Here is a 12,208-nt window from a genome sequence, read left to right as displayed (position 1 = left end):
TGACATTGTTAGGGTAACACTATGTAGATTTTTGGGGAGCACTAGATTAGCCCCTTTTGAAGGATCTAGGGAACATAGAATCTTTCATTCATTTGTTGGGAATGACCCCCATTTTTTCCATATGATGGTTTACTTGAGGTAAAACTGTGAGTAACTTACTGACTCAGTTCCCAGCCAAAAGAGGAGGAGGATCCCATTGCTGTTTAAAGCCCTGTTTTTAACTGGGTCACATTTGTTTTCTTTTTATATAAAAAAAAAAAATTGCAGTTTTTCTTTGTTTTGTACACAGGTACCCATGGTGGCATCAGGCTCTACATGCCAGAGTTGATAGCCATTACCCAGAAGGCTTTACAGTCCCAGTCCTGGAAAATGAAAGCCCAGGGAGCAGCTGCCATGGCATCTCTTGCCAAGCAAACTGGTTCATTGGCACCTCCCCATCTGGGAATGGTGCTCACTGCACTGCTTCAAGGTCTGCCGGGAAGGACGTGGACAGGAAAGGTAAAGGAGCAGCCAGTACCAAATGGGTTCACAGAGGTGCAAGTATTCAGTCCCTGAGGCTAGGGAGGGAACATACGAAGCTGCTGACGTTCACCGTGGTATAGGAAGGGTGATTTTAAACGGATGGTGCTTGCATCTCGAGTAGAGCCAAGGAGGTGATCCTCCCCCTCTATGCGACGCTGGTCAGGCCACAGCTGGAGTATTGTGTCCAGTTCTGTGCGCCCCATTTCAAGAGGGATGTGGACAACATGGAGAGGGTCCAGAGGAGGGCCACCCGCATGATCCGGGGACAACAGGGCAGACCCTACAGTGAGAGACTGCGGGACCTGAACCTATTCAGCCTCCACAAGAGAAGGCTGAGGGGGGACCTGGTGACCGTCTATAAACTCACTAGGGGGGACCAGAAGGGTTTGGGGGAGACGCTGTTTCCCCTAGCGCCCGCTGGCATAACAAGGAGTAATGGGCACAAGTTGATGGAGAGGAGGTATAGATTGGACATCCGCAAAAACTACTTCACAGTTAGGGCGGCTAGGAGCTGGAACCAACTTCCAAGGGAAGTGGTGCTGGCCCCTACCCTGGGGGTCTTTAAGAAGAGGCTGGATGCCTACCTGGCTGGACTCATTTGAGTCCCGTTTCTTGTTTTGGGGTTTTGTTGTTCTCCCGCCCTGGCAGGGGGTCAGGCTAGAAGATCTACTAGGTCCCTTCCGACCCTAAATCTATGAATCTATGAATCTGTCTTGTATGCCTCTCAGATGCAGAGGGAGGCATTGGTTTTCTGGCCCTGGTTCTTGCAGTTTTAACAAAGTGGGTACCTGCACTGCTTTGTCCGTGACTGGTGGCAGGTGGCACAAGCCCTCATTTTTTAAATGGCAGGGCAAACTAGGGGTGGTACCATGGGGAGTTTCTTGCTGTGTCCAGTACCTCATGGAAATAAGTTTGGAGCTCAGAATACCTTGCAGTCAGATTCTCATTTAAGATCACTTTACACTACTCTAGCCATTAAAGGGGACTAACTTGCAGGTGGACAGACTGGACAGCCTCTTTATGCTGCTAGGTCAGTGTAAACACATAAACAAGAATGTCGGGGCATGTAATATTACCATGCATCAGTGTCCAGTGGGGGACTATCACACAATGTAAAGGATGCTGAAATGGGAAGGAAGAGAGCAAAAAATGCGTGTCCAGCAGCAGAGTGCTGGGAAGAGCTTGTCTCTGGTAGAGGGGAGTGGCATTTGAGGGCTACTGCAGTGTCTGTTGATGCTACCAGCACCCAGGGTTACTTGGAAAAGTGTCACGTAGCAGGAGGGCACCACCCTACTGCAGTGATGCTTACGAGCACTCTCTTCTGTTTAATGCTCACAGGAGGAGTTGCTGAAAGCTGTCGCCAGCGTGGTCTCTGCATGCAGGTAACTATTCCCAGTGAAGGCACTGTACCTTCAGACTCTCCAGCAAGGGTTTGCCACACATGGCTACTGCCTGCCAGATCTGAGATTGGGAAACTCTGCTGTCCCCTGCTCTTTTAGTGAGGAGTGGGAGATGGTAGGATCTGAGCACTGCCCAAGTCTCCCAGTGGACATGAACACTTTATTTCCCCTCTCCTTGGATCTAGGGTGCTGGGATGGAAGGGAGGAGAGGGCTGGGATCTGTTGAGGTAGAGGTCAGGGTGTCTGTTCTTTGAGGACGGATAAGGCACAAGACTGAGATAGTAAAGCAGATAAGAGTGGAAGGAAGAGGGAATACAATAAGCAAGGGAAAGGATGTATTTAAAAAATGAGAAGGAAGCTACAGAGATGAAGTATGACGCACTAGCATGGTGCTTAGGGGAGAGTTGAATGGCAAAATAGAGTGAAGTGTGTGGACATGCCCATGCATCCTCTGCCCTTCATGAATGTACTCTCTGAAGTGAATGGGTTGGCTTATCACCCATTTGTCTTGGGGAAGCCTAGAGCACTGAATTTGCCAGGCCGGGTTTCAGCCCTTCCTCAGCACCCATGAGACTGAGAGGGTGCACAGGGACTTGGAACAATCCACTACTGACACAAAAAAAAAATAGTAAATTCTAACAGAAGTCTTAGTTTTGGAATTGTTTTGGGGTCTGTGGCTTTGGAGTCTGGGGCCTTGTTGAATTTGCTGGGTCCATGAGGATGGCACTTGACGTTGACCATTCATGCACCTGGTGTTTCAGTGCTGAGCTGCAGAAACCAGTGCCGAATCAGCCCAGCATCAGTGACGTTGTCCAGGCCATCCTGAAGGAGTGCCGCAAAGAGAACCTCACGTACAAAATCGTTGCCCTCCGCTGTGCAGCAGAGGTGCTGCAGGTGACAAAGGAGGACCGGTTCCAGGAGCTGGCTGACATCATCTTCCCTATGATAAAGAAGGTGACCCTTCTGTCTCCTGAGCTTACTTTCTTTGAACCCCCTGAGGGCTGCACTCATATGCCTCTTCCCCAATCTGGCCTGTTTCCTGGTGCCTGCTGATGTAAGTGAGACATGTTCCTGATACAGATTGGCCCAGTGTTGGGGTGTACATCAGGCCTCTCAGTGGGGGAGTCTTGGTGATATCCACTCCCCTTCAGACTGACCTGGGAAGGAAGCTGAAGTTGAGGTCTGTGCAACTGAGAGGATGTAGTGTTTTCCAAGAACACTCGATGGCCTCTCTGCATAACTACTCTGCAGCAGAGAGAAGCTCCTGTGGCACTTGCTGTAGGAGCCAGTGTTTTCTCACTGTCTGTTCCTAATACTGCTTCTTCAACCGTGCTATTGGCACATGGTGTGTGTCCCCATTGATTGTTACCTCCACCTGAGTCTCAGGACATGATTTTCAGGTGCTGCGTATCTGCAGATCAGGATGATGTCAGTGTGAATGCCAAGCATTCTCCTCCTCTGTTCCTGGGCCCTAATGTCATTACAGCCCTCCAGAGTCCTGCAGCATGAAAGAGAAATTATACTAATTTCTGCAACTGTTGCTGATAGCAACAGCAATGCAATAAACTGAGTGGATCTCAAGGATACAGTGAGTAGGTACAGGGCCTGCTGGGCTCAAGGTATTGTTAAACAAGTGTAGCACAATGTAAGCCAGTGTTATAGTTGGTCTTTCTTCTCTTCTGCCAACACCCGATACTTCTCACACCCCTCTTCTGACCCACCCATCCTGATACCTCTTCAGAATTCTCATGGGAGCATGGGAGCCAGTTTACCAAAGGGTGATGATGAGGATGAGAACGAACAGGAAAAGGAGCTACAGATGGAAACTCTGCTCTGTGCCTTTGAGAGTCTGGGCAAGGCCTGGCCTAGGAGCCTGGAGACGCAACGTAAGTCGGGTCAGGCACATAACAGGCAAGACCAGCAGTAGGTGGGGCAAAGAGTATCCATGTTAAAAGGGAAGCCTGAAAGCACATTGAGGGAAGGGTAGGAATATCAAGAGGTTTTCAAAGTCCTTTCATCACCTTGAAGGTATTTGGCTACAGTGGGTTAGATTTTCCTTGCTGGCCACGAATGGGGAAAAGCAGAGCTGCCTTTCCCACTGCAGTAAGTGATCACTGAGTCACTACAGCCAGCTGTTCTCAATGCTCCTCACTCATGAAAGTTACCAAAATTTACACCTCTCCCAAGCTCCCTTAGCTACGCTGTTAACAAGTGGGGAGCACTGTGATGATTCACTTGGGCCAACACTTTCTACCTTGGGGTGCCTGACATAAGACAACAAGCTGTCCATGGCACCGAGTACTCAAGTTTCCATTGAAGCCAATAACACCTCTGAAGGATATGGACTGAGTTGTTTGTCTACAGCTACTTGTGAAAGAAATGTGCTGTCTTGCCTTGAATCATGGAGAGCTTCAGTATGGTTTGTGGGAGGAGGCTGTGATGGTAGCCAGGTCTGGGAGCTATGGTGCAAACTGTGACTTTGCCAAGTGGGAAATGTTTGCTGCTAATTTTGCTTGTTGATGTAACAAAACCCTAACTTGTTTGCAGGCTGCTATCGGCAAGAGCTGTGCAAGTTAATGTGCGAGCGTCTGAAACTTAGCACGTGGAAAGTGCAGCTGGGAGTCCTGCAGGCGATGAATGCCTATTTTCAAGGGTAATTCTTTTGCCTGTGCTTTGCTTCCATTGCACGTATTTTGCTCTGGCATGTTGATCCTTTTTGTGACAACTGCACAGTAACTGGGACCATCATAATTCCTCAAAACCAGTTCAGTAGATCATAGGAAAGTAGGGCTTTAAAAGACCTCCCAAGATCATCTGCCTATGCCCCCTGCTGAAGGCAGGATCATCCCTGACTAAACAAACCATCCCAGCCAAGTGTCTGTCCATCCTGCCCTTGAAAACTTCCAGGGGTGGAGATTCCACAGCTTCTTCTCTAGGTACCCTGTTGTGCTTAACACCCTCATAGTCAGAGAGTTCGTCCTTATTTCCAGTCTAAATTTCGTCTGCTGCAGCTTGAGGCCATTGCTCCTGGTTCAGTTCCTTAAAGCCACAGAAAAAAGCCCATCTCCATCCTCTTTGTAATTGCCCTTTAGGTATTTTGAAGACTATTATCCTGTCCCCCCTCTGTTTTCTCTTCTCCAGACTAAATAATCACAGTTGTTTCAGCCTTTCCTCATAAGTCATGTTTCCCAGGCCTCTAATAATTTTTATCAGTCTCCACTGGGCTCTTTCCAATCTGCCCACATCTTTCTTGAAGTGTAGGACCCAAAACTGGACATAGTACTCCAAGTGAGGCCTCACCAGTGCTGAAAACAGCAGAAGAATCAGTTCCCTTGATTTTCAAGTGGAATCCTGTTAATACAACACTGGATGCTGTTGGGTTTTTTTGCAATACTGTTAGCTCATATTCAGCTTACAGTCAGCTGTAACCCCCTGTCCCTCTCTGCAGTTCTGCAGCCTAGCCAATCATTCCCCAGTCTGTATTTGTGCATGCAATTATTTTATTCTCAGTGCAGGATTTGCGTTTGTCCTTCTGTTTTATCTGATTAATTTTGGACCATGTTTTCCAGTTCATCCAGGTCATTCTGGATCCTAGCCCTACCCTCAGGAATGTCTGCAACTCCACCCAATTTGGTGTCATCTGCAAATTTGCCAAGTGTATACTTGATTCTATCATATATAAATCATTAATGAAGATGTTAATGTTTAATACTAGATCCAGGACCCCACTTTATACCTCTTCCCAAGTTGACCCATCTAACATGGCTTTCCAATTTGCTAGGCTGATGCTTTTTGATGAGGAGCACCTGGACCCTGGGGCTTTGAGAGGCATACTTTTGGAAACCTGCTCATCTATCACACACTCACTAGGTAAATATTTTCCAACAGGTGGCTAGGAATTAATTGCTTATTTCAATGTTGTTGGTTTTTTTGTTGAAAGTGGAGTTGCCCATGGTACTTTGCCTAGGGACATCAAACTCCTCTGAAGCAGGAAACCCCTGAATCTCCTATAAATGCCTGACTTCTAGGAGAGGGGAGATAGTTCTTCATGTACCTGCATGGAAAGCTGTCCTGGCAGGCATTTTTACTTCCATATTTTCTCCTTTCTTCCATACAGTCAAACTCTACTGCTGCTTAGTGAGATCCATTTTCCCTTCTCTCCATTCAAACTTTCTGGCTATGTCCATGTTCCACTCTGTAGGGTACTGTAGAGACCTGTGGTTAGCTCAGCCATTTGTAACACAGAGGTCTGATATGTTTGCTCTACTCTGTCAGCTTGTTCACAGCTGGCCTGAGGCTCAGCACACTGGAGCAGGGCACGGAGTAAATATATTCTTTGAAGCTAGGCCTAATACATGTCAGAACCTGTAGCCCACATTTATCCCCAACCACAGATTCCTCTACGGTTTCCCCAGACATTCTGTGCTGCACATTGGAGAGGGTCCAAGCTACCTGTGTATTAAGCAACTGCTGTGCCCTTCCACAATGCAGGCTGATCCCAGGGATGGAAAGGCCTGTCTAATCTATGCCAGCCTCCCCAGTGGATGGCAGCACTGCCCAGAATCTCCCCCAAAGTGCTCACTCACTTCAGGCTCAGTCCTGAGTATGAACATTACAGCCATCTGCTGTGCCAAGGACTCTTCCCTGGCCTTATACTTCCAGGGATTTTTGCCAATACAGCTCTTTCCAGCATAAAGAGGCTGAAGTGGGAGTGAGGATTTTACCTCTGTAGCTAAGGCCCACGCAGGCTTTTGTGCTGCAGAATGGTCTCAGGAAAACAACTTGATCAGAGCTGTTTTTGCCTTGTGCTCACTAGTGGAAGCCTCCTGTTGCAGCCTCATCTTTGTTTGGAGGTAGTTAGCCTTGTTACCCTGGAGTCAGGCAGAACATAGAGCAGGACCATTCCTAGCATCTGTGAAGTAGGCTGTTGCCTACAGAAGGTCATGCCTCTCTGAACCAGGTGGTCTCTAAGGGGCCACCCTGCCCTACCTTCTGCTGAATTAGAAAATCCCCAGATGATTATTTTAAGCATTGACCACACAGAGTTCTTGGCAGAGAGCTTCCTTCACATACAAGAGTTGTTTCTTGAGGGCTCCTGGGTAGAAATCGGATGGTGCTGCTGTGTTTACCAGGCTTGTCACTTTCCTGTTCCTCTCACCTGTGAAACAGAGGGACCGTGGGGTTTGTGGTGGAAGGTCCTGCTTGATGCTTTTGTGGATTCAGTAACAGGGCATAAGGAGCCTGTATGGGCAGAGCCCAATGCCGTTAAGATGTGTGGGGCATTCTGTACAGGTTACGTGAGGGACAGAAGCATTCTGAACTGCACGAGCTCAAGTGCTCTGTGATTACAAATAGTTAATGCTCTCTTTGTGCACTCTGAATATGTTCTTTCTCTCTCAGAAAATAAAAGCTACACCTCCATAAGAACAGAAGCCTTGTCTGTGATAGAACTGCTGCTCACCAAACTCTCAGGTGAGGCTCTTTGGGCTTCGGGAGTCCAGCTCAGTGCATGGCTCAGAGGCCTGGAAGTGTAGAGACGCAGTGTCTTGCAGTGCCACCACTAGATGCCCTATGAGCAACACTGTGACCCAGCAAATGGTGCTTTTCCTTCCTGGAAATGCATGTAGTGTCATGATGTATGATGTGCATGCAGCCTTGTACATGGGAGCAGGAAGGAGACATGGAGGGACAGTCTTGGAGAAGATAGGGGTAAAGTTGAGGTCTGAAATGTGAGTTCTTCCCCTGGAGGGGAGAGCAAGAGCTCTGTGTAGGCAACACAGGCCTGCTTCCAACTCTCTGGATAATCTGTGGGCTCAGATTTTACATAGTGCCCCATGGAGGGACCACAGTCTGCCCTCTGGTGGGGTGGAGGAGCTGTTGCAATTAGCCCCTCAGCTTCAGTTTGAGAATTTATTCCCTGAAAAACCATCCTTAGACCTAAAACAGATGTGTTCTCTCCGGCCTCCAGTGCAGCTGTGGCTGTTCTTTGTCATTGTTTAGCAAATTTCTCCTTTAAGTTGTTAGGCTCCAGCCTGTAGCCCTGTGCACCTCCTTTACTGTAGCAGGAGGTGGCTGCGTGTTCTTCTCCTTTCTTTTGAAGCCATCGTGAAGTGACTCTGCCCCTGTGCTTGAGCATGGTGGACCCAGTATAGCTGGGCCTAAGCAACTGCTGCTCTTCCTTGAAGCCAGGGCATCTTTGTAAGTCGGGTTGAATTAGCCCAACACAATAGAGAGCCCTTCAAGGAATCTCTTCACTTCATCCAGGTAGCCTTGTTACTTAAGCCACTCTAGCATTCACGTGAAAATAACACCAAAATGTGCCTTGTCTCTCTTTCTCCGCCTAGAGTCTAAACAGTGGGAAAGTCTCACCCCACAAAGCAGGGAGCTTCTCATGGGCTCGTTAACTACCATGGCATTGGACAGCAGACCTGAATTGCAAGAGAAAGCATCTGTATTGAAGAAAATACTTGAAAACCTTGAGTAATTGTAAAAACAAACGAAGTGCCATGTAAAACACACAGTGCAGTGATCTGAAAACCAAGTGGGAAAATGAAGATTAATCTGTAGCATGCATCATTCCTTGGCCAAAATAAAAATGCCTTAAATTCTGTTCCCCATTAACTTTATTTTTACTGTTTTTAAGCTGCTGGTTAGGTAATGTTGTATCAGTAAATACCTCTAATGATTTGCCTTTGCAGGCTCGTAGGTGTGTGACCTGAAAAAAATGCCAAGTGTAAGATGCATCTGATTTTTTAAAATAGGCAAGGATTTACTTGAGTTACTTTAGATCCCTGTTGTCCCGACAAGAGCTGTTGAAGGTGGTTGGAAAAACCAACACTGGAAAATGAAATGCTTAAATTTCATTTCATTGTATCGTGTGTTTGTGTGTGTGTTTGTGTGCGCGCGTGTGTGCGTGTGCATGGAGATTTAATACTTGATGTCCAAACAGTGATTCTTTGGATGTCCCCAGGAGAACAGGGGGAAATTAATATTTGCATCAGCAAGAGTTGAACTCTTGTCTCCATTGCAGTCAGTGGCAAAGCACCCATGGGCTTCACTGGGGGCAGGATCTCACCCCAGCTTTCCACCTTCTGCTAGTCCAGCCTGGTCCTCCTCCTTTGCACGCCCTCCCATTGCCCATGTTGGTTGTGAAAGGCAGAGTACTTTTGACTTATTTATTCCACCTCTGACCTCAAAGTGGACTGAGTGAGTCCATATTCCCCTTCTTCCCCCAGCTCATAGATTCCAGTCTCCCAAATTTTCAACAATCACTATGTTCCCCAAAGGATGCACGTGAGAGCGCACTTTAATGAGTTGCCATGGGGGGTAGGTGGTTTGAGTCTGTGAAACTAGGCAAACCTTGACAGGTGGAACACTGCTCTTCTCAAAGTTGTTTTGCATGACACTCCACAACTGCAGCAGAAAACAAAGTTAAAATGAAACCTTTTCTAGAGATGTTTTTCAAGAGTGTTCAAAGTTTGCCAGTGACAAATTTTTGTAGTCGTACTTGTTTCCTTCCTGTTCATAACCCTGTTCTCGCTTTGGAAACCTGTAACAATTTAGACTTCTCAATGTTTGTAACGAATGACATAATTGCTCCTCTGTCAGGCACCAGCTTGGGCTGGTTTCCAGCAAGTCCTTTTAATTTGCACTTCGGAAAGACTGTCGGCATTAATGTGAAGTAAAACCTCTATTTGATTACCTAGCCATAGTGCCCTCCCCATTTCCTCTCCACAGACAGAAGACATAAAATTTGCTGCTGTGGCAACAGGTTTGAGAAGTGTAAAATGGCCACTGTAACTCAATCTGTTTAGCATATGTACAGCTTCTCTGAGGATGCTGCTTTGCTGATGTTGGTGACACCACTGCCACAGATTTCAGTAAGAAAAGGCCTGTCATTTCCTTATTTGCTCCCTTGTGCTCTCCAGTCCCCTCCTGACATGGTCAGCTAAAAGGAGAGAATCTTTTGAATAACCCAGCCAGGCACCCACCTTTTCCCTAAGCAGGTGGCATGTTCGGGAGTGAGTATTCTGGACTCGCCTTTTCCTTGGGTGCTGTGTGTTCTTTAACAATCAATGTTTTTGGCACTGGTTCACCTTAACAGTCTGATGTGCTGATGGAAAGAAGGAAGGAAGGCAGCCAGTGCATGCCTGGCAAGAAATTCTCGGCAGATGTAGATGACTCCGCCAGCCTTTCAGGAACCTCAGCAAGCACTAATGCATCAAGTGAGCCCTTCTCATCAGGCAATCCCTTGGTGCTGAGAGCAGGTGCTTATCTATGACCTCGTGGCAGGGAGCTGCTCTTTGTTTACATGTCGTTCGGAGTACCAAGCACATTTGTAAATTTTAAAAGAATATTGGGCAAATCTCTTGATGAAGGCACCTTTTAAATGAATGCAGAACTTGCCTTCTGTGAAATCTTGTTTCACAAGAGCTCATTTTTGATGAGAGGAAATGCCCCGACTACTTTGCTGCAGTGACTGTTTATCCGACTTGTTTTTTCATACAGCTCGAGGAACAGGCAGATAGTTCCAGTAACCTAAGAGGTTCTGATCTCCAATGCACTGCTTTCAGCGGGGACTCAAGTATTTGGAAGCAGAACCTAAGATGATTGAGTGGCTATAAGTAGTTGCCAGAACAACCTGGTGTTTTTCCCCTAGGTAGTTTATAGTACATGGAAGAACATGTTCTAGGAATTCTAATGACAGCTAGGCTGACAATTCTGGTCAAGATCGTTGGGAAGTTAGAGATGGTAAAACGGTTCCTCTCTGAATCACAAAGCAATATGTTTTCTAATGATTAAAGAACCAATTCAGAGTTCCTCTAGAGCATGTGCCTATACACAGAACCTACCTGCACAAAGCTGATGCTAATTGAAACAGAGGTTTGATTCCCAATTCTCTTTTCATTTGTAAACTTGACAAGAAAAAAAAAAAGAGATGTGGCCTTCCTAGAGTTTTTCCTCTAAGAGTGATTGCACTATGTAAAACACTGTACTTTGCCCTTCTCGGGCATTTCTTGTGCTGCTGCAATGCTGCTTTGTATACCAGGAGTGAGACGTGCAAGTTTGACACTAGCACTCGTTCTAACCTGCGAGCTGTTGCTTAAATGGATGTATATTAAGGAAAGTTTTCTAATGTTGCAAGGTCTCCATCGAATTCACCACAATCTGTACTCAGCTGTCAAAGTATGTAAATGAATTGAGTGAAAGAAAATGCTCTCCCACTTACCAAAAAGGTAACATTAAATAAAAGTGCATGACCTGTTCTTGGAAGTAACTGGCAATTTTTTTCCCTATTCATGTGTGTCAGTTTTTGCTGTCCACTGCCTTGCAAAGTTCCAAGCTGGCATTAGTGTTACACACTAGGCACTTCTCATGGATTTCACTACTTCTACTGTATGTCTGATTCAGCTGAAGGGACAATGATCTGCATTTCAGCTATCCACATAATTGCTTTGCTCCAAGCCCATGGCACCTCTTGGTAGTTCACTATCAGTTAGCCTGCACTGAAACTGCTAATGGGCCAGTTTTGGATTTGTTGTGTAAGTGCAACTGAAAGCAGGTCTAGGCCAAAACACTGAAAATCACTTAATTGCTATTTAAGGAACTTAGCCCTCAGCTTTTCGTTAAAACAGCAGCCACGTATACAGTTGCACTCCATATGCAGTTCAAGGGACCTTCCTCTCAAAGGTTTTTATAAGGCAGGGGAAAACAGTAGAGCAGAAGTTGAGGAAGCACTTGTCTGTTGCTGTAGGAAATAATACCTAAGCAAAACAGTTAATTGTATTTATGGTAGTTGTATTGAACTGCTTATCAGTAGGACTTGGGTGTACAGACAACACTGTATCTCCTCTGCTGGCAGTGAGCCCCCAAGAGAACTAAACTGGTGTTTAGTTCAATCAACTTTTATCCTAAACATATTCCCGGGTGGGAGACCTCAGAATCCTGTCACCCTTCCTGGTACACCTGGGACCAGTTGGTTACATGAAAAGCATTTAGGGGATGCATGTGGCCACTTGAATACCTTCCTTCATTTTCTCTTAGTGCTGTTAACAGACTGCTCAGGACTAAACTAGTATTTGCTGCCCCCACAGCTCGAATTGTTCTGCTGTGCAGTTAGTCTGCAGCCAACCTGCCTGCAGATACATAATTCGGTCAAATGTCCACCAAAGACAAAGAGCAGCCAGTAACTATTGCGTTTCTCTTTCCCCATCTCACTGGCTCTCAGCTGTCGCAATAATTTTCCTCCTGTGCATGGGAAATAGGAGGAGTCTGTAGTTATCTTT

At 46.4% G+C, this 12,208-nt stretch overlaps 1 protein-coding gene and 1 long non-coding RNA gene across 2 annotated transcripts in view; one reads left to right on the top strand and one right to left on the bottom strand.

Moving 5' to 3' along the window:
- The window catches only part of LOC109297352, a 23,139-nt gene extending 17,399 nt beyond the window's left edge, over positions 1-5,740 (bottom strand). The window contains exon 1 of the long non-coding RNA XR_002097295.1: positions 5,647-5,740. This is a non-coding gene — a long non-coding RNA (uncharacterized LOC109297352). The remainder of the gene's footprint in view (positions 1-5,646) is intronic.
- KIAA0368 (KIAA0368 ortholog) overlaps positions 1-11,188 on the top strand; it is a 100,491-nt gene extending 89,303 nt beyond the window's left edge. The window contains exons 41-48 of the mRNA XM_019517047.1: positions 290-498; positions 1,861-1,904; positions 2,684-2,876; positions 3,664-3,808; positions 4,470-4,575; positions 5,704-5,792; positions 7,323-7,394; positions 8,267-11,188. Of these exons, the coding sequence (XP_019372592.1) occupies positions 290-498; positions 1,861-1,904; positions 2,684-2,876; positions 3,664-3,808; positions 4,470-4,575; positions 5,704-5,792; positions 7,323-7,394; positions 8,267-8,406 (998 nt within the window). The 3' untranslated portion in view covers positions 8,407-11,188. The remainder of the gene's footprint in view (positions 1-289; positions 499-1,860; positions 1,905-2,683; positions 2,877-3,663; positions 3,809-4,469; positions 4,576-5,703; positions 5,793-7,322; positions 7,395-8,266) is intronic.
- The last annotated feature ends 1,020 nt before the right edge of the window (positions 11,189-12,208 follow it).

Source organism: Gavialis gangeticus, unplaced genomic scaffold, assembly GCF_001723915.1.
Source record: "Gavialis gangeticus isolate Ggan-Ray unplaced genomic scaffold, GavGan_comp1, whole genome shotgun sequence".
Lineage (NCBI taxonomy): Eukaryota > Metazoa > Chordata > Crocodylia > Gavialidae > Gavialis > Gavialis gangeticus.
The sequence above is the reverse complement of the archived record's forward strand: the minus strand, read 5'-3'. Positions and strand labels throughout refer to the sequence as shown.